The sequence below is a fragment of the Petaurus breviceps genome, unplaced genomic scaffold, assembly GCF_028583685.1.
Source record: "Petaurus breviceps papuanus isolate PSGF00001 unplaced genomic scaffold, PetGlider_PUasm1.0 98, whole genome shotgun sequence".
Lineage (NCBI taxonomy): Eukaryota > Metazoa > Chordata > Mammalia > Diprotodontia > Petauridae > Petaurus > Petaurus breviceps.
In genome coordinates this window covers 58,539,579-58,557,527 of record NW_027187460.1, presented here as the reverse complement: position 1 = coordinate 58,557,527, position 17,949 = coordinate 58,539,579, and the positions used below count along the sequence as shown (strand labels likewise).

At 41.3% G+C, this 17,949-nt stretch overlaps 1 protein-coding gene across 3 annotated transcripts in view; it reads left to right on the top strand.

The window, feature by feature from the left end:
- Positions 1 to 6,422: 6,422 nt before the first annotated feature.
- The window catches only part of BAALC (BAALC binder of MAP3K1 and KLF4), a 115,270-nt gene continuing 103,743 nt past the window's right edge, over positions 6,423 to 17,949 (top strand). The window contains exons 1-2 of one of the 3 annotated variants that reach the window (XM_069080912.1): positions 6,423 to 7,906; positions 10,705 to 10,775. In XM_069080912.1, the coding sequence (XP_068937013.1) occupies positions 7,702 to 7,906; positions 10,705 to 10,751 (252 nt within the window). In that variant the 5' untranslated portion in view covers positions 6,423 to 7,701 and the 3' untranslated portion in view covers positions 10,752 to 10,775. The remainder of the gene's footprint in view (positions 7,907 to 10,704; positions 10,776 to 17,949) is intronic. The other 2 variants (XM_069080913.1, XM_069080911.1) reach the window with 2 other exon arrangements.

The window sequence follows — 17,949 nt, the reverse complement described above, 5'->3', positions numbered from 1 at the left end:
GATTGCAAAACCTATGCCAGTTTCAGGAGTGCTCCCACACACTGTGACCCCTACAGAAAAACATGTATCCAGTTTCAACTTCAGTAAGCTGGCCTTCATTTGCCAGTTTTGTTTCACTCAGGGCTGCTGTTTGGATGTGATCCCTGCTGAGTTCTCTTGCAATAAGAGCTGTTCCTCTTTCAAGTCTTCGTGTTGTCCACAAGCATGGGTACATTCCATGTACTGATGACGAGTGAAATCATCTTGACAGAAGCTTTTGTACAATTTTTTGTGTGTTTGACTGCAGGGTGGGATCCTCACCTGCTGTGGTAAACAGGCCAGGGTTGGGTAAAGAAAGCAGACAATTTTTAGAGCACCTTTTCTAGCCCCTTCCTCACACCAGGAGGTGAGGGCTGTCATCCTTAAAAGGCTGCTCAGAGACCTAGGGGGCTGCTGAATCCCACTGTTGCTTCCAGTGAGAAGACGACCCTGTGTCCTGGGCCACCTGTGTATGGGGTGGTGAGTACAGTCTCTAGTGTGTCTGCACCTGCTGCTTTATCACTTGCCTGTCATTACAGGACTTTGAGATAACTAAAAATGGTATGGGTGATATCTTTTGACATCTATATACCTGTGTAAAGTAGCTACTTTGAATTTCTCTTGTGTATGTATACAGGGTGTCCCTAAAGTCTGGACACATAGAAAATCTCATTTAGGCATATTTTCAAGAAATGAAATGAATGAATGAAACTTTGGGGGTTTTTGTTTGTTTGTTTGTTTGCTTTTTGGAGGGCAATTGCAGTTAAGTGACTTGTCCAAAGTCACATGGCTAATAAGTATGTCAAATGTCTGAGGCCCGATTTGAACTCAGGTCCTCTTGACTCCAGGGCCAGTGCTCTGTTCACTGTGCCACCTAGCCACCCCTTGAATGAAATTTTCAACCAGATTTTACTTCATTAGCATAAATTAGATATCAAAGGAAGACATAGGAAATCTCATTAATTAATTAAATTAAATTAATCTAATTACTATGGAAAATAGTCCCAAAAGCTAATGAAAGCTTTTATTCCATATGAAATTGTCATGGCTAAAATTTATGCTACTTAAATAAAGTGTTGTTGAAAATTTCATTCATTTTATTTCTTGAAAATATGCATAGTTAATGAGATTCCCTGTGTGTTCAGACTTTAGGGACACCTGTATAATATATATGTGCATGTATCTATATACTTGTCTGCCTTAGATTGTAAACTTCTTGAGACCAGAGGCCATTTTGATTTTATCTTTGCATCAGTAAGTGCCTGCCACATAGTAGGTATTTAATAAATGCTTATTGATTGATCCAGGTGAGTATCACTATAATTGACCTGTAAAGTGTAAAACAAAACCCTCCCTGAAAATCCCTTCTTTTCTTTCAGAGCAGGAATCTCAGTGATTTTTCTTTTTTCAAGCTCTAATAATTTCAATAAAATTCCAAGATCTTTGTAAAACTTAGTTTGCCTGTGTGCTCAGCACTCAGAGAGACCAAGAATGCATTGTGTCAGCCTTGCTAGTTTTGCCTTAGCTCAAGTTCCTCATTGATCTGAACTTCTCATACTATACAATGGCCCTTGTGTTCTGCCAAAAAGCATCTGCTCAATCCTTTCTGCCTATTTGAGGTCTTCTCCCTTAGCTAGATTTTGTTCCTACAGATGCCTCCTGATTCCCACAGGACCCTCCTGTTACCCACTGAAATCCTGTCAAACTTGTCAGAGGCAGAAGTAGTTTGTGAACATGAGACTAGTATGTCTGAAAACTGAAAGAATCTAATTCACAGAGAATTTTTCTTCTCCAAAGGATGATGGCCCTACCCTTTCTTTGTTCTAAGGAGCTCTAAGACCTGAAATTTATGGACTAAGAAAGCTATCCCTTGATCTGTTTTTCACATTTGCCATGACCTTTGAAAACTCTCTTAAATCTTCCTTTGCTACCCGTGAAAGAACCATAAAAGGGGACCATTCTACTAATTTACATCATTGGATTGTTGGGAGAAACAGATCAGGAGTGTAAGGTATCTTACAAAATGAAATGCCAGCTAGATGTTTAATTTAAGCCTTTATCAGTTGAAAATGAATAGCCTCCATTTTTCAAACTCTACTTAGAATTGTGCCTTTCTAAACCTGCCATAGCCTCTAATTTGGTCCCTATTTCTTCTAGTTCTAATGATTTCTAATCCAAGGCTGTTCTGTTTCTCCCCTCCAATCCCCACCCTTTGGTCACCTTGGCTACCTCATCTGGCTAGATTTTCTTCTCTCCAAGCCATTTATGGTAGAGTTAGGAACATTTTCCCTTTGAAAGACCAGAACAGTCATTCACTGACATATTAGAAATGAACTGGTATAATACCTCATATAAGGAAATCTGGAAAACAGGCTGGAAGACACCAGAACCTACATTGTATCCACGTATTTCAATGTCAGGCTATATGACAGAGTGCTTGAAGGCCAATTATAGATCAAATTTTGTATTTATTTTTATAATATGTCTTCAGAATTAAAATTAAAAAGAAAAAAACAAAACAATAACAACAGAAAGCCCTACTCTCCTTTGGTGGAAGGAATGGTTTGATTTGTAATTGAGCAAAGTTAGACTTGCACTCACTTCCCATGTCCAGTGGGAGTCTTGAGTCTAAGGAAGTCTAAGAAAGTCTCCAGCTCCCTTGACTGCTTTGTAGATGTCCTTCTTTCAGCATTTCTACTCAACCCCAGCCTCCCCTCCCCCATTCAACCTGCAGAATTCAGTGTTTCTGCTAATTTAACATTCCAGTGTCTTGCTCTTCCTTCGTACTCCCCCTTTCCATCATGTTTCCTCTCCTCCCCCACCTGCAATAACTGCCTTTTAAATCCTAACTACCATGCCTTCATTTCCCTGTGGGATCTAGGAATGCTTCAAAACGCTTTACCAAATGGGTTCCCTTCAAATGCCAATTTCTAGCTTATCCTTTTCCAGCCTATGGGATAGGAAAGATGATTCTGTTCTTTGGGGGAAACTCACCTCAGTCTCTCTTTCTGCAAGCCATTCAAGCAATCTGAAGATCAATAATGATGACTCAACTAGCAAAGAGTGGTTGAAATTACTTTAAAATGTTCCTGAAAGAGGTTTTACAGATAAAGGTCTCTAATTTATGGACCATTGGTGGCAATAAGAAAACTCTACTGTGCTTTTGGGCCAATGTGGATGGAAGAGACCCTACAAGTTGTAACATTTTGTGAAAAATGAGAAGGAGAAGTGTATTTGAAGACTTAAAAACATTGATTTCCTATCCAGTAACTTGCTACTGGGACTGGGATGGCCTGTGGAACAGAAGAGGCTCATCACTATTTTAATTTTTCTCTTTGCATCCTCAATGTTTTACATAGTGCCTGCTGGTACGGTAGTAAGTGTTTAACAAATAATTGCTGTTGTACTAATTGATTGATTTATATCACCACCACCATTCTTTTTTCACTTAAAAAAACCCCCACAAAGTGAATAGAAGTCTCCAGCAGAGTTAGAAAAACCTATCTCTGTGTCTTTGGAAACCTGAAAATTCTGTGCAGCTAGGATCTACTTTCTGTTTTCCCTTAATTCCCTAGTCTTTCCCTAAAAGTCAGCTCACATGTTTCATTAAAAGCATGAAGATGCCTCAGGAAGGGCTTTGAATACAGATCCAGCAACAAACAGTGTGCCTATTTATTACCTGAAGACCAGCCTAGTTAAGTTCAGAGAATCCCATAACCAGAGCTGACCACCAGACAGTGAATTATTTTGGCCATGGTAGCTCATGCACACTCAATGTAAGTCAACAATGAGAAGTGGCAGTCAGTCAATTGATCAACAAACACTGATTAAGTGGCTTCTACGTGCTGGGCACTGTGCCAGCATCACAAAGATAGGCAGAAACACAGTCCCTGCCCTTGAGTAGCTCACACTCTAATGGAGGAGACGACATGAAACAAACTGTATTCTTGAGATGTATACAGTTAATGGAAGGTAATCTGAATACCAGGGCAATTACCAGGTGGTACAGTGGACAGAAAGCCAGACCTGGGGGCAGCTAGGTGGCACAGGGAGACCTGAGTTCAAATCCAGCCTCAGACACTTAACACTAGCTGTGTGACCTTGGGCAAGTCACTTAACCCTAATTGCCCTGCCTTCCCCCCTCCAAAAAACCAAAAACAAAACCCCCAAACCCAAAAAACAAACAAAACAAAACAAAAAAAGAAAGCCAGACCTAGAATCAGGAAGACTCATGTTTCTGAGTCTGGCCTCAGACACTTACTAACTTCATGAACCTGGGCAAGTTACTTAACCCTGTTTGCCTCAGTTTCCTTATCTGTCAAATGAGCTGGAGAAGGACATGGCAAACCACTCCAGCATCTTCTCCAAGAAAACCCCAACTGGGGTCATGAAGAGTCAGACATGATGCCTCTACATGCAAAGGAAATGTGAAGTAAATGTATATCAGAAGGGATAAGTAGAGAGATCAGGAAAGGTCACTTGCAGACAGTGAGTGGCACTTAAGGCGGGTCTTGAAAAGAACTGGGGGTTCTAAGAGGCGGAGATGAGGAGAGAAGGTTTCCCACGAATGAGGAGAGGTGGGGACAATCCATGTAAAGATATGATGTGGGAGACGGAATGTCCTGTGTGGGGGCGGGGAGGGGGTGTAAGAGCAAATAGACCTGTTTGGCTGAAATGTTGAGTTCACAAAGAAGAGAGAATTGAGGAAATCAGACCAGGAAATCAATTACTTTAATGGACTTTAAATTTCAAACAGATGAATTGATAATTTAACCTAGACACAATTGGGAGTTACTGAGACTTCCTGAACATGGGAACGACAATGTGTTTTTGAATATCAATGTGGCAGCTATATGGAAGATAAATTGGAGGAGAGAGACACTGGAAGCAAGAAGACCAATTAGGAGACTACTAGAGTGTTCTTTGCAAGAGGTAATCAGCACCTAAACAAAGGTATTAGTCATGTGAATGGCAAGGGACAAGAAATGACAAGAGAACCTATATATTCTTCTACAAAAACATACCACTAACTCTGAGAGAGGAAACACAAGCCAAGAATATACACGTTAGCAATACATGTAGCAGATATTGCTGGGGCAACTCATGCCTCTGCCACTACTTGACTTCCTACAGAGCTGCTCATTTATGGTGGTGATACCACTGGACAAGCTTCATTCTCTGATTAGCTGGGGTCCACTCTCTGCTGACATCTCCACTGTCCTCCTCTCTCCTACTCTCTGCTGCCATCTTCTGATCACCTCCTGCTATGGGACTTTTGCTCTGCCTCGGGGGATCTTTTGCTGACAGCCCTCTAGTTAACTATTTTGTGGTTTCAGATACCAACCATCCACGCCCAGACAGCTAGCCAGAGAACTTAGGTATTTGAATTATTTTTTCCCTTCCTGATACCACTCTGACCCTCTCTCCTAAACTTTTACCAGAGTTATATTTTTCTTTTGTCTTATATGCCCTGGACTGCTAGCCTGGGTTTTCTCCATATCCTAGGGAGTTTACTTAGCAAACCTTCAAAAGGCCTGAGTGGAGCTAGGGTGAGGGTATTCCTTTAAACCTTATCGTGTCCTGGTTTGCCATTCATATAGACACAGGAGAATTACTGAAAAGTATGTAATGGTAGTGCTAGTGCAGAAGCTGGCAATCTTGTCCTACTTCCCTCCTGCAATCAAAATCTGTATTTAACCCAGCACCCAGCATCACCACTTAAAGTTAAATGAACTTCCATAAAGAATTTTTAAAAATTTATTTATTTTTAGTTTACAGCATTCAGTTCCACAAGCTCTTGAGTTTTAAATTTTCTCTTCCTCCTTCCGCTCCCCTTCCCCAAAACAGCTTGCAATCTGATATAGGCTCTACATATACATTCATATTAAACATTTTCACATTAATCATGTTGTAAAGAATTATAACTAATGGAATGAACCTTGAGAAAGAAGAAACAAAACAAAACAAAACAAAAAAGAGAGACCAAAGAGTATGCTTCAATCTGCCTTCCAACTCTGTAATTCTTTCTTTGACTGGGTAGAATTTTCCATCATGAGCCTTTTGGAGTTGTCTTATAACCTTGCATTGCCAAGGAGAACCAAGGCCTTTAAAGTTAGTCATCACACAATGTGGCTACAAATGTGTACAATGTTGTCCTGGTTCTGCTCCCCTCACTCAGCATCAGTTCATATAAGTCTTTCCAGGTTTTTTCTGAAGTCTGCCTGCTCACCATTTCTTATGGAACAATAGCATTCCATTACATTCATATACCACAATTTGTTCAATCATTCCCCAATTAATGAGCATTCTCTCAATTTCCAATTCTTTGCTACCACAAAAAGAACTGCTATAATATTTTTGTATCTGGAGGTCCTTTCCCCACCTCTATGATCTCTTTGGGATAGAGCCTTAGAAGTGGTATTGCTGGGTCAAAGAGTATGCATATTTTTATACCCCTTTGGCCGTAGTTCCAAATTGCTCTCCAAAATGGTTGGATAGAGAATTTATATTGGACAGCAGGATACCTTACAACAGAGATGATTCCTTTTCTTTCCTCCCATCTCCAGTCTTTTCTTAAGCCCCCTTCAAGGTGTTCTTCATTCTCTTACTTCCTGCTCTGGGTCTAGCATCATCTCAGCACAGTTCCCAGCACATGGTAGGTGCTATTAGAATATTTGTTGAATTGAACTAGGTCATTTGTCAGAAAGGGTCTTTCAGTCGGCACCCCCAACTATTTGTAGGGAAAGGAATTCGAAGAAGGAGCCCCTGGCTATATTCCCTGCAGTTGATACTTGGCTACTGAGAGGATACACTCTAGGTTTGAGTGATAAGGCCCTCTCACCTTTTGTAGCTCAGATCCAGAAAGAAGACAGCTCTGACCAGGAGCTGGAGTTTTCTTGCCTGAGAATCTAGCTCTTCCAGACTTAATACATGAAAATAACAGCTCTTCCTTCGCAGCTAAAGATGGGCACGTGCAGATCATTTTCTTATTTCCCTTCAGGCGATTTCCACTACAGTACTTGATCAACTAGCAGCGATCAGTGACCAAAAAATGTTCCCATCAAAGTATCAGCCGGCCGGTGGGGATTGGGGGGAGGGAGTGAGGTGGGTTGGAATCCTCCTGCACCCGAGGCTTCTGGAGCATTTCCAGCCAGGGAGAAGGCTTGGGTACGTACCTGGAGCCAGCGGCGGCCGGATCTGATCCCAGGAACCCGACCGACTGTGGGGCTCCACTCAGCTCCACCCCTGGCCGACCATGTGAAGAGCGCAGGAATGAGGAGGGCAAACTGAGAGCAAGGGGGTTGTGGAGACACTTCTCCAGTGAAGAAGCAGCTAAGGGGAGGGGCCCTCGAGGGGGCGAGAGACTGATGGAGAGAGAATGGGGGGGCCGATAGCGGGCGGGCTTTGGAGAAGAGGGAGGAGGAGAGAGAGGCGAGGGGGGAGAGCGCAGCGCGGGGCGCGGAGAGTGGAGAGCTGAGAGCTCCGGGGCTGGGTCTGCCAGGGAGCTGGGCGCAGGGACCGCGGAGGTGCTGGCGGCGGCGGGCGATGCTTCTGCTGCCTGCCCACCCCGGGCTCCACTGTTGTGGGTGAAGGCTCAGTCTAGCCAAACCCAACGGCCAAGGGAGTCCGACGCGGGACTGGAGTTGGAGGAGAGAGAGAGAAAGGAGGAGGAGGTGGAGGAGGATGGGCTGCGGGGGGAGCCGCGCCGATGCCATCGAGCCCCGCTACTACGAGAGCTGGACCCGAGAAACCGAATCCACCTGGCTGACTAACACTGACACAGACCTGCAGCTCTCGGCCACCGCTACAGCCTCCGGGCTCAGCCCCGGGGAACCGGACAGCGGCCCAGAGGCGGGCGGCCTGCGGGACCAGGGCTCCCTGTACTCGGGTGAGTGAACCAGCTGCCCACCGGGGCCAGGGCTTTCCCCATGCCCTCACCTTGGCCCCCTCCTTCCAGCCCTCCAGGGGAAGCGGCCGAGAGAGGGCGCCCAGAGAAGCACTTCCCCCTGGGCTCCCTTCCACAGTCCAGCCGGGTCTTTGGGGAAAACGGACCGAGAATTAGGATGGGGGGGGGGGGGGGAGGTGGCGATCGAGAGAACCACAGCAGGAGGAGCGACACATGTCTCCAGGGTGGCACCCTTACCCAGCAACTCCCTTTCCTGGGAGACTTGATTACCAAAGGGTGGCTTCCTTTGCAATTACATCCCCAGTTTCTGGGCGAAATCTACTTCTCTCCCTCTGTACTTCGTTGTGCTTGTTCATCTACCAGAAGATAGGGTGGGAAGACACCCTGCTGTTATCACAATGGCGTATCCCCTTATTCCACCCCCCCATTCCCACGCACCCCAGCCCCCAGCCCCCATACCCCATACCCCCATTCTACCTCTGCATCCATGTTTCTCTCCATCTTTCTCTCTAGCCATCTCATCACCTCTCCACCCAGCTAATTTCCTCATCTACCTAGTCATCTGGTCTCGCTCTGCTTGGACTTGGATCAGATATTTAAAAACGGTATCTCAGCAGATATTGGAGAGCAGTATTTCTCTCAGATCTCCACATTTTGGTACTCTTAGAAAGCATCTCACTGCCTCTTCCAGAAAGCAAAATTCGAACTTGCTTCATATGTTTTATGAACCCTCAGAATACCAAGCAAGAGAATTTCACGTTCGACCAGTGTTCCTGTTCTGGGGTTTCCTTGAAAAGCATTCAGTTTTGAAAGATGTTTTCCTGGGTGGTTGGTTTATTGTTTCCTTTGAAGGCTAGAATGCAACCAGATCATTCATGCTCGTCTGCTACAATGTAAATAACTTCCCAGTATCTTCCTTCTCTAGTGTAAAAGGAGGTGGACAAGATGATGAAAAGGTCCCTTCCAGGTCCAGTTCCCATGATTTTATATTAGATTCTTTAAAATATGCAAATAACTTTCATGTCCAACCATAAAGCTAGGATTTGGAAAGAAAACAGGTTGATAATAATGAGAACTGATATGCAATCATTTTACTCAAAGGTGTTCCTACATCTGACATATTGGCTGGGTAGTCCTGGATGTCACAACTTTTCAGTGTTCTAGTTAACTTTATGACTGTAAGTAAAAGAGGAGCTTCTGACTTGAACAGGTGGAGGGAGTTTCTTCTTATAGGAATTCCCTCTGTCAATGAAATCATGAATCTAATCTCTATCCCTACCCTTCTTATCTAAAGAATCTTAGAGTTCAAGTGACTTTAGAAGTCGTCTAAAATGGTGGCCCTGGAGTCAGGAGGACCAGAGTTCAAACCCAGCCTCAGACACTTACTAGGTGTGTGACCTAGGGCAAGTCACCTAACCCCCATTGCCTCAAAAAACGAAAAAGTCATCTGGAAGATATGCAAGAATTTGCTTCTGTAAAACCTAGCATCTAGTTGAAAAATTCTCCTGAGAGAAAACTCACTCCTTCATTAAGTGGCTCATTCCATGTACAGACAGCTCTAATTTTAAGAAAGGTCTACTTTGCCTTAAGCCACAACACACTTCTCCTTAGCTTCCACATATTTGTTCAACCCCTTTAAGGGCTACGCAGAACAAATTTAATCCCTCTTACACAGGACAACTCTTCAGATATTTAAGAATATAGACTTAGAGACAGAAGGAAGCTTAGAAATCATTTAGTTACATACAAGAAAGCTGGGGTCTAGAAAGGTTAAGCGATTTACCCAAGGCCACACTGATAAATGGCATTTACTTGGAGCTGGGACTCAAATACAAGTCCTCTGATCTGAGGACATATCCTCCTAACATTTTTTTTTCTTTCTGGGCTAAACATCCCCAATTCCTTCCTCAAAGGAAATTAATTTGAGTCTTCCCATCAGCCTAATCTCCTATATTAACTAGCAGCATGCTGTGGCATTTCACCCTTAATTTTCAAAAATTATTTCATTGAAGAAGAGGAGAAAGAGTCAATATTTAGCTATTTATTACAAAGGAGCCACCATCTTTCTAAATCAGTGTAGCAGCAAGCACCCCAACCTCGTCCTCAGGGTTTGCTGCCCATACTTGGATCTGCTTTGTTAAAGGAAAGCAACTCAAAATGGGTTAACAAGCTTACTTTAATCAGTCAGACATATATCGTTTACCTTGTTCAGGAGAAAAGGTCAGCACCCCGAACCTCAAAGTATACAGGCATAATTATCAAGACAGAAACATCAAGTAGACAGATTTCCAAACTGTCCAACCATTACATCCATACCCAGTCAACATCTGGGTTTCCACATTCTGGGTTTTTCAAAGCCGGGTGACTCTCGACAACTGCTTCCCAGAATTCAGATCAAATCACAGAACACTTCTCAAAGTGAGTCCCAAAACAAAGCTACACATCAGGGCTTATATAGCCTTCTCCTGGCTCAGAGAATGTAACAACCTTATTGACCCACTGGCCAATCAAGAAGTATCTACTGAAAAACAAGCCTCCCCCACCCCAGGCTTCAGGTGCACATTAGCCTAGGGACAGGGAAGATCTTTAAAATTTACATTCTTATTACAATCAGTTCAAACCAAATCAAATCATGTATAACAATTCCTGGTTTGGTAGCCTGCATGGCTAATCACTTGAGTTCTACTGACTCATTGAGCTGTTTCCGCATCTGAGAGTTCATAAGAGCATACATCTAGTTAAGCTTATAAATTCTCTAGTCCACTCCTCTTATTTTGCAGATGAAAAAGCAGGTGATTTGCTGGTGTTCACACAGGAATTAAAGTAGCAGCAATAGAAGTCTACCCTAAAGGTAACCATGTCAAAGCCACAACTTTTCCCCACTGCTTCATACTGTCTCTTTTTAGTTGGTTTGTGAAAAATAAAAATAAATGAAAATGATCAACCAAATAATATGCAAACTTACCTTAAATTTATAAGAGTGAGTTGGAGAACCATGATGAAATCCCCTTCTGAATGTCTCACCATTTCTTGGAGGTGACTCTGGGTTCTAAAGGTGATACCAGTAGATCAAAACCCCTGAGGTAACTACCAAGCTACAAAGTCAGCAACTATTGGCCCAGTGTGCCTATTATTCAAAGACCAGCCTATTTAAATTTGAAGAGACCAGAAGATTGGTCACCACCATTGAGTATTATTTTTTTCTTTTTTTGGAGGAAGTCACACATAACAACTCATAAATGCATCTAATTAAGGTGTGGAGGAGTTCGGATGTGTACCACTGAAGAGAGTACTTAACTGAAATAATGAGATTCTAAAGGAAGGAAAATGAAGCCCAAACAGCAGTTAATAATTGGGAAGATCTGGTGGGATGGAGGAACATGCTTATGTGTGGGTGATGAGGTCATTCAACTTAAAAGTTCTTTCATCTTCTCTCTGTCATATCTCAAAACCTTCCTGTTTTGATTCATGCTGTCATCCTGCCTCACCTCAGAGGATAATCCCCCTCTTTGCCAAAGTTATCCTGGTCACCTGTGGTGCCCTGAATGCCATTCCTCTATCCCTACTCTATCATTCTCCATGACCTCCTTCCAACCTACTTACAAACATCTTCCATTCTCTCCTTTCCTAAATTAAAAACAAAAACAAAACAAAACAAAATCTCTCCAACTTTAAGCCCTCTCAAACTATCATCTTGCTTTGTCTACTAAACTGGGAAAAGTACTCTGACTCTGCCAGTTTTTTCAAGTTATAACCTACTCAGTTATCCAATCAGTCCAGTCAGTCCTCTCAGCATCTCTTATGTCTGTCTCTTCCTCTTCACTCCCACTGCAACCACCTTAGTTTAGACTCCTAGACCTCACCTTTATTATAACAGCCTCCTAAGTGGTCTTTCTGCCTCTTGTTCTTATCCCCTCTCTAATCCATCATTAACACTGCTGATCAAGTAATTCTCCAAATGCACTGTTCTGATAGTCTTTCTAGTCAAAAAATATTCAGGGACTCCCATTAGTTATCTAATAAGGTGTAAACTTCTGATCTCCATATTTAAAGCCTACCATAATCTGACTCCAGCCTGTCAGGCATGGTTCAGTTTACTTCCTTCATGGACACTACTCTCCAATCAAATTAGATCCCCAAACTCCCCCCCCCTTTTTTTACTGGGTACTCATACTATTTATTTATATGTCCATCTCCATGCCTTTGCTCATACTGTCTCCCATGACAGGAGTGGATTTCTCTTTTCCCCTTCCTACCTCATAAAGTCTGTCTCTTCTTTCAAGGTCAAGTTCAGGTGACACTACCTCTAGGAAACCTTCCAGGTGAAAGTTGTCTCTTCTTATGAGTCTCCTGGCACTTTGTCCTGCCTGATCCTTTGCACTTATCATACTCTCCCTTATATCACACATATTTATGCACTTGTCTTTCCCCTCAATTATAAATTGCAAAGTGCATGGCAGTTGGGTTTAAGTCATGAATAGCTTTATGTCCCTAAGTGGGGACAAAATGCCTGGCACATAATACATGCTTAGTGGATGTTGAATTGAACTGAATTAAAATTGTGCATTTATGTCCCTATAAAACAGAAGTTCCTAACCTTTGTGAGTGAATGAGTGTGTGTGTGTGTGTGTGTGTGTGTGTGTGTGTGTGTGTGTGATGGTCCCCCTCTGGCAGCTTGGTGATGCTTATCTTTACAGAATAATGCCTTTAATTGCATAAAATAAAATATATATTATTACAGAGAGAACCAATTAAATTGAAATAAAGATGTAACTTTTCCCTATCCAAGTTCACAGGCCATTTGAAATCTACACATGGATCCTTTGGAGGACAGGGGAGTGGGGGAAGGGGGGGGGTAGTCAGTCGATAAGCATTTATTAAGTACTTTCTTTGTGACTCTGGTTAAGCACTAGGAAAACAAAGAAAGGTCAAAGCATTCAGTGCTCTTAAAGGTTTTCATTCTAATGGAGGAGATTAGACGTACAAGATAATCTCAGGAGGGAAGGCACTAGATTGCAGCTTGGGAAGGAGGAGGGGACCAGGGAAAAATAGATACATATATATTTTTGAGAACAGTCTAAATAATGCTAGTCATAATAATAGTAATTGATGCTTTATGTTGATCTAGTCCCTTTCAGATGAAACTCTCACAAACTGGCCAGAGAATGCTTTTCATCCTGAGTATCAAGATTAGAATAAATCTTGAGACTTCCTAGATAATACTTTTATTTTTCTAATAATTATAGTATTATTAATATGACTTTCTTCCTTTTGACTCCTTTCTCATTGCCCATATTGTCTATGAGATTGTCTTAACTTCTGTTCTAAAATGAGAGCTTCACTACAATGTCCTCTTACCTCCCCTTTCATCTGTACCAGTGAGTAGAGGACCAACCCTCCATGCCTTATCTTGAACGATTCTTTTTCATGTCTTTCTTTAAATACGCCTTTAGGGAATCCACCCTACTCACCGAATACCTGCCTATATTTCTTTTCTCATCTCAGTGGTGACCAATGTACCACTTGAACTATTCTGCTTTCTGTTTACCTTTTGCCTCTTATATTTCATGTATGATGAGCCCATCTCCATCATTGGTCATACATGTCTTTGAGAATATCTTTCACACCTCTCTTCATATATAATTTATTGTCAGTAACATACTACAAACATGCTAACACCCACCAGCCATCTTTCCATTGCCCTTTGGGTTGTCATTTACTTAAATGTGTAATTTTTACAACTAACTTAATTAATTTTATAATTAAATTACATGTAACCTATGTACACAATTAGCATATCTAGAAAAAAACTTTACACCATTGAACACATATAAATTTTTCTTTTTAATTTTAACTTAATTTTAATTTTTGTCTTTAACAAAAGTAAAAGCTACAGTATTTGTGGTTCCTAACACAATGATTTATTTAAGCTAATAGTAAATAGTATTGTTTTTGTTTACATACTAGTTACATACTTGCAAAAATATCAAAAGACTGGCAGCATGGTCAAGTGGCCACAGATTCCTATCTAACCTTTCTTTAGCTTTTGATAAAGATGTCATACTCTTAATCTCACCATTCCCCACAAATGTTCCACTTCTATGATGAAGAATACTGAGATTACTCCATATGACCATAACTTATCATTCCATTTCTCTCTGTGCCTCATGCCTTCTAAACCAACTTTACACTGTTCTCTGTTTTAGAACCTGTTATCCTTTTGCCACATTGTTAGTAAAACCTTGCAAAACCCCAGCCTTTGGTTACTGCCATCATCAACCTCTCTGGCTCCTACTTTGCTCAATAGTGCTAATAGAAGTCATGCCACTATACTTTATGGGTCTCCTACAAATTTATGTTATCTTACCTCAACTAGGGCCTCACCATCAAAAGGCAATCTTTTCACTCTTCCCAAATTCACTCTTGATCACATTTCTCACAGATGCTGTTCCAAACTTTTCCTCCCTTCCTTAATTATCCCATATTATCTCCTACCCCCTCCATCTCTATCTTATACTTTACTGAGAAAATAGAGGATATTTGCTTTGGGCTCCCATTACTTTTCTATTCTACATCACAAAATCCTTGACATCATTCCACAGTCTCTTCTCCCTTATTCCAGTCTTAGATACAGTTGGCCCTTTTCACTGAGGCTGACCTCTTTACTTGTACCCTTGATTCCTTCCTATCTACTTGAGAGATCACTCCTGCAATCATCTATTTCCCCCAGACACTCTACCCCCCATCTTTAATTTCTTCCTGTCTATTAGTTTCTTTCCTGCTGCTGACATACATGCCCAGTTCTTACCCAGCTTGAAAAAAAATCTTCACTTGACTGCACAATCCCCTCAAATTGTCATGGTATTATCTTTACTCCTTTTCATAGCTAAACTCTCCACTTCCTTTCTTCTCTCTCACATCTAGGCCCTTTGCCACCTGACTTCTAATTTTATGAATCAACTAAAATGCTATCATAATAAAAATATACAATAAATGGAAACTGAGGCACAATATTCAGAGCATGATAAATTTGTTAGCAAGGCTAGCAATTACCAATAAATGGGATTCAAGGTTCCTCAGTAGCCAGGGACTCTTTGACAGGCAAAGCAACTCTTTTATGCAGTTGGTTACACATAAAGTCCAGTGATGCAAACTAAACTAAGACTTTGATTGGCCTAACACAAAGATAGGGGGTGTGATTACATTTGGTTTGCCTCAGGGCATTTCCAGAACCCATAGCAATGAGAAAAATACAGTTGGCTAATATCCTCTAGAAATGGTTATGGTGGGCAAACATCCTATAACTGGGTTGACTCACATCTCACCAGGGTCAGCAAAAGCTCACAGATCATGAATTTCTGTGGTCAGACTATAGCCCACAGGAAAAAGGAAGTTAAACTCTTACAAACTCTACCATTGAGGGCTATACAATCAATTCTAAATCTGATCCATAAGTATTGATTCCATTAATTAGATACAATTCTCAACCAGAGATTAATATGTAACACAAAATAGAGGAGTATCAATTTTCAATTTCACAATGTTTACTCCAAAGTTACCAGGAAACTTAATTGATGAATCAAATCAAATAGCCTTTTCTCAGTGCTCATCCTTCTTGACCTCTGAAGCACCTGATACTATTGACTATATTCTTCTTTTTCTTTTCTTTTCTTTTTTTTTTTTTGCATTTTGGAGGGCAATTGGGGTTAAGTGACTTGCCCAAAGTCACACGGCTAGTTTTTTGTGTCAAGTGTCTGAGGTCGGATTTAAACTCAGGTCCTCCTGACTCTAGGGCCGGTGCTCTATTCACTGCACCACCTAGCCGCCCCCGACTATATTCTTCTTCTGGGTACATTCTCTCCTTTGTGTTTCTTTTCTCTATATTCTTCTATCTTGGATCTTCTACCTGTCTGCCTATTCCTTTTCAAGATCCTTTGGTAGGTTATTATTAGCCCTACCTTTTAAGACATGGTTCAAAAATTGAAGCCTTGTAATCAAACACTATCTTCTTGAAGTTTTCACTTCCAAAATCTGCCTTTTTCTCTCAAAGCCCTTGTCTGTGATCAGCAACTGGGAAAAAAAACTCCAGCACCTCTAGTCTTCAGTTTCCTCGGCACGACTTTGCAATATTTAGCAATGCTTTTTAGATTCCTGTTAGCTGTATCATTTATGCCCATTTGGATGGTCAGAGATGGGTAAGTTTGAACCTGTCCCTTTTCTTTTTCTTTATAGTTCCTAGGAGTCATTTTGCATTCCTATGACCACAAATACTAGATAATATAGATTATTTATAGCCATGAACTTTCTCCCAGGCTCTAGTACCCCAATTCCTAACTCTTCAGTAGACATTTCTACCTTGACCTGAAAGTGATGCTGGGACCCCACACTCAACATGTCTGATTGGACTTGCCATCTTCCTTCCATAGCTAACTCTTAACTTAGCTATTTCCATTCACATCAGCATTTCCAGTGCCTTGTTTGAAACCTTGATCTCCAGCTTCCCGCTTTCCCTTAGCCTCAGTTACTAAGTAGTACTCATTCTCCCCTTTGATTACTCCCTGATTTAGTCTCTGTTTTTATTCCCATAGCTACCATCCTAAATTCAGGATATCACTCCAGGGTAACATTGAAATAGCCCATTAACTTGCAAACCCACCTCAATGTCCTTGAAGTAGAAATACTTAAATAGAACACTATGAAAGTAAAAACATCTGATTCAAACAAAGTCCATGTCTGAAGATGTAGATGCTATTTTGTTCAAGTACCCCCTACCTCTGCCATGATGGAGCAGGTTTATTTCATTATCTCATTTCTTCAGGACTTTCACTGGCTTTTACATTACTCAGTTTAACTTCTCTTTAGGGATCTTTTCACTTATATTGTTGTCATTATGTATTTTTCTTTTAGTTCTGCTTATTTTGCTTTGTATCAGTGTGTACAAGCCTTCAGTTTCTCTGAATTTCTCAAATCTGTCATTTCTTATTGTACAATACTGTTATATTACATTAATTTACCATTTCCCCCTACCATTCCTCAATCAATTGTTGTTTTGATCGTTTTTGATCATTTTTTATTCATTTGACCCCATTTGGGGTTTTGTTGGCAACAATACTGGAGTGGTTTGCCATTCCTTCTCCAGCTTATTTTTATAGATGAAGAAACTGAAGCAAATGAAGTTAAGTGACTTGCCCAGGGTCACAAAACTAGTAAATGTCTGAAGCTAGATTTGAACTCAGGAGGATTGAGTCTTCCGGATTCCAGACCTGGCACTCTAGAGGATTTCCCCAATCAACACACACCCACCTAGTGGTAGCTCTCCAGTTTTTCCAGAAATACTTATCCAAAAGGGAGTCCTTTATCCAGTAATTAATCTTGGGTTTATCAAACTCTCAGCTACTCTTTCTTGTTAACTCTTTCTTGATTATTTGATACTTTAAAAACCCAGTACTAAATAGTTTTGATGACCATTGCTTCAAAAAATAGTCTGAGACTTGACACACAAAGCTTTCCACAATGATTCTATTTAACTTAATGATACCTTTAAAAATAAACACTACTTTTTATCTTCCTCATCCTTCCTCCCACAATCAGGGCTCCCTAAACTCTTTATCCCTGAAAGCTTCCAGGAGTGCCTCTAGGAGTCATTGGACCCCACTAGCAGGCTTCAGATACAGGGCAAGGAATAAAAAGGAAAGAAAGAATGGAAGGCTAGGCATGGGAGAAGGGAGTTAGAAAAGATGATAAAAAAAAGTCATAATCTAGAGCAGTGGTTCTAAAAATATTTGGTCTCAGGACTCCTTTACACTCTCAAAAATTATTGAGACTCCCCTACCCAAAGAACTTTTGTTTATGTGGGTTCTATCTATCAATCACTCTGTCATCTATCTAATCTATCTATTATCTATCTGTCTACCTCTCTATTATTGAGAGCTCCATCCCCAAAGATATTGTTTAGATGGGCTCTCTCTCTCTCTCTCTCTCTCTCTCTCTCTCTCTCTCTCTCTCTCTCTCTCTCTCTCTCTCTC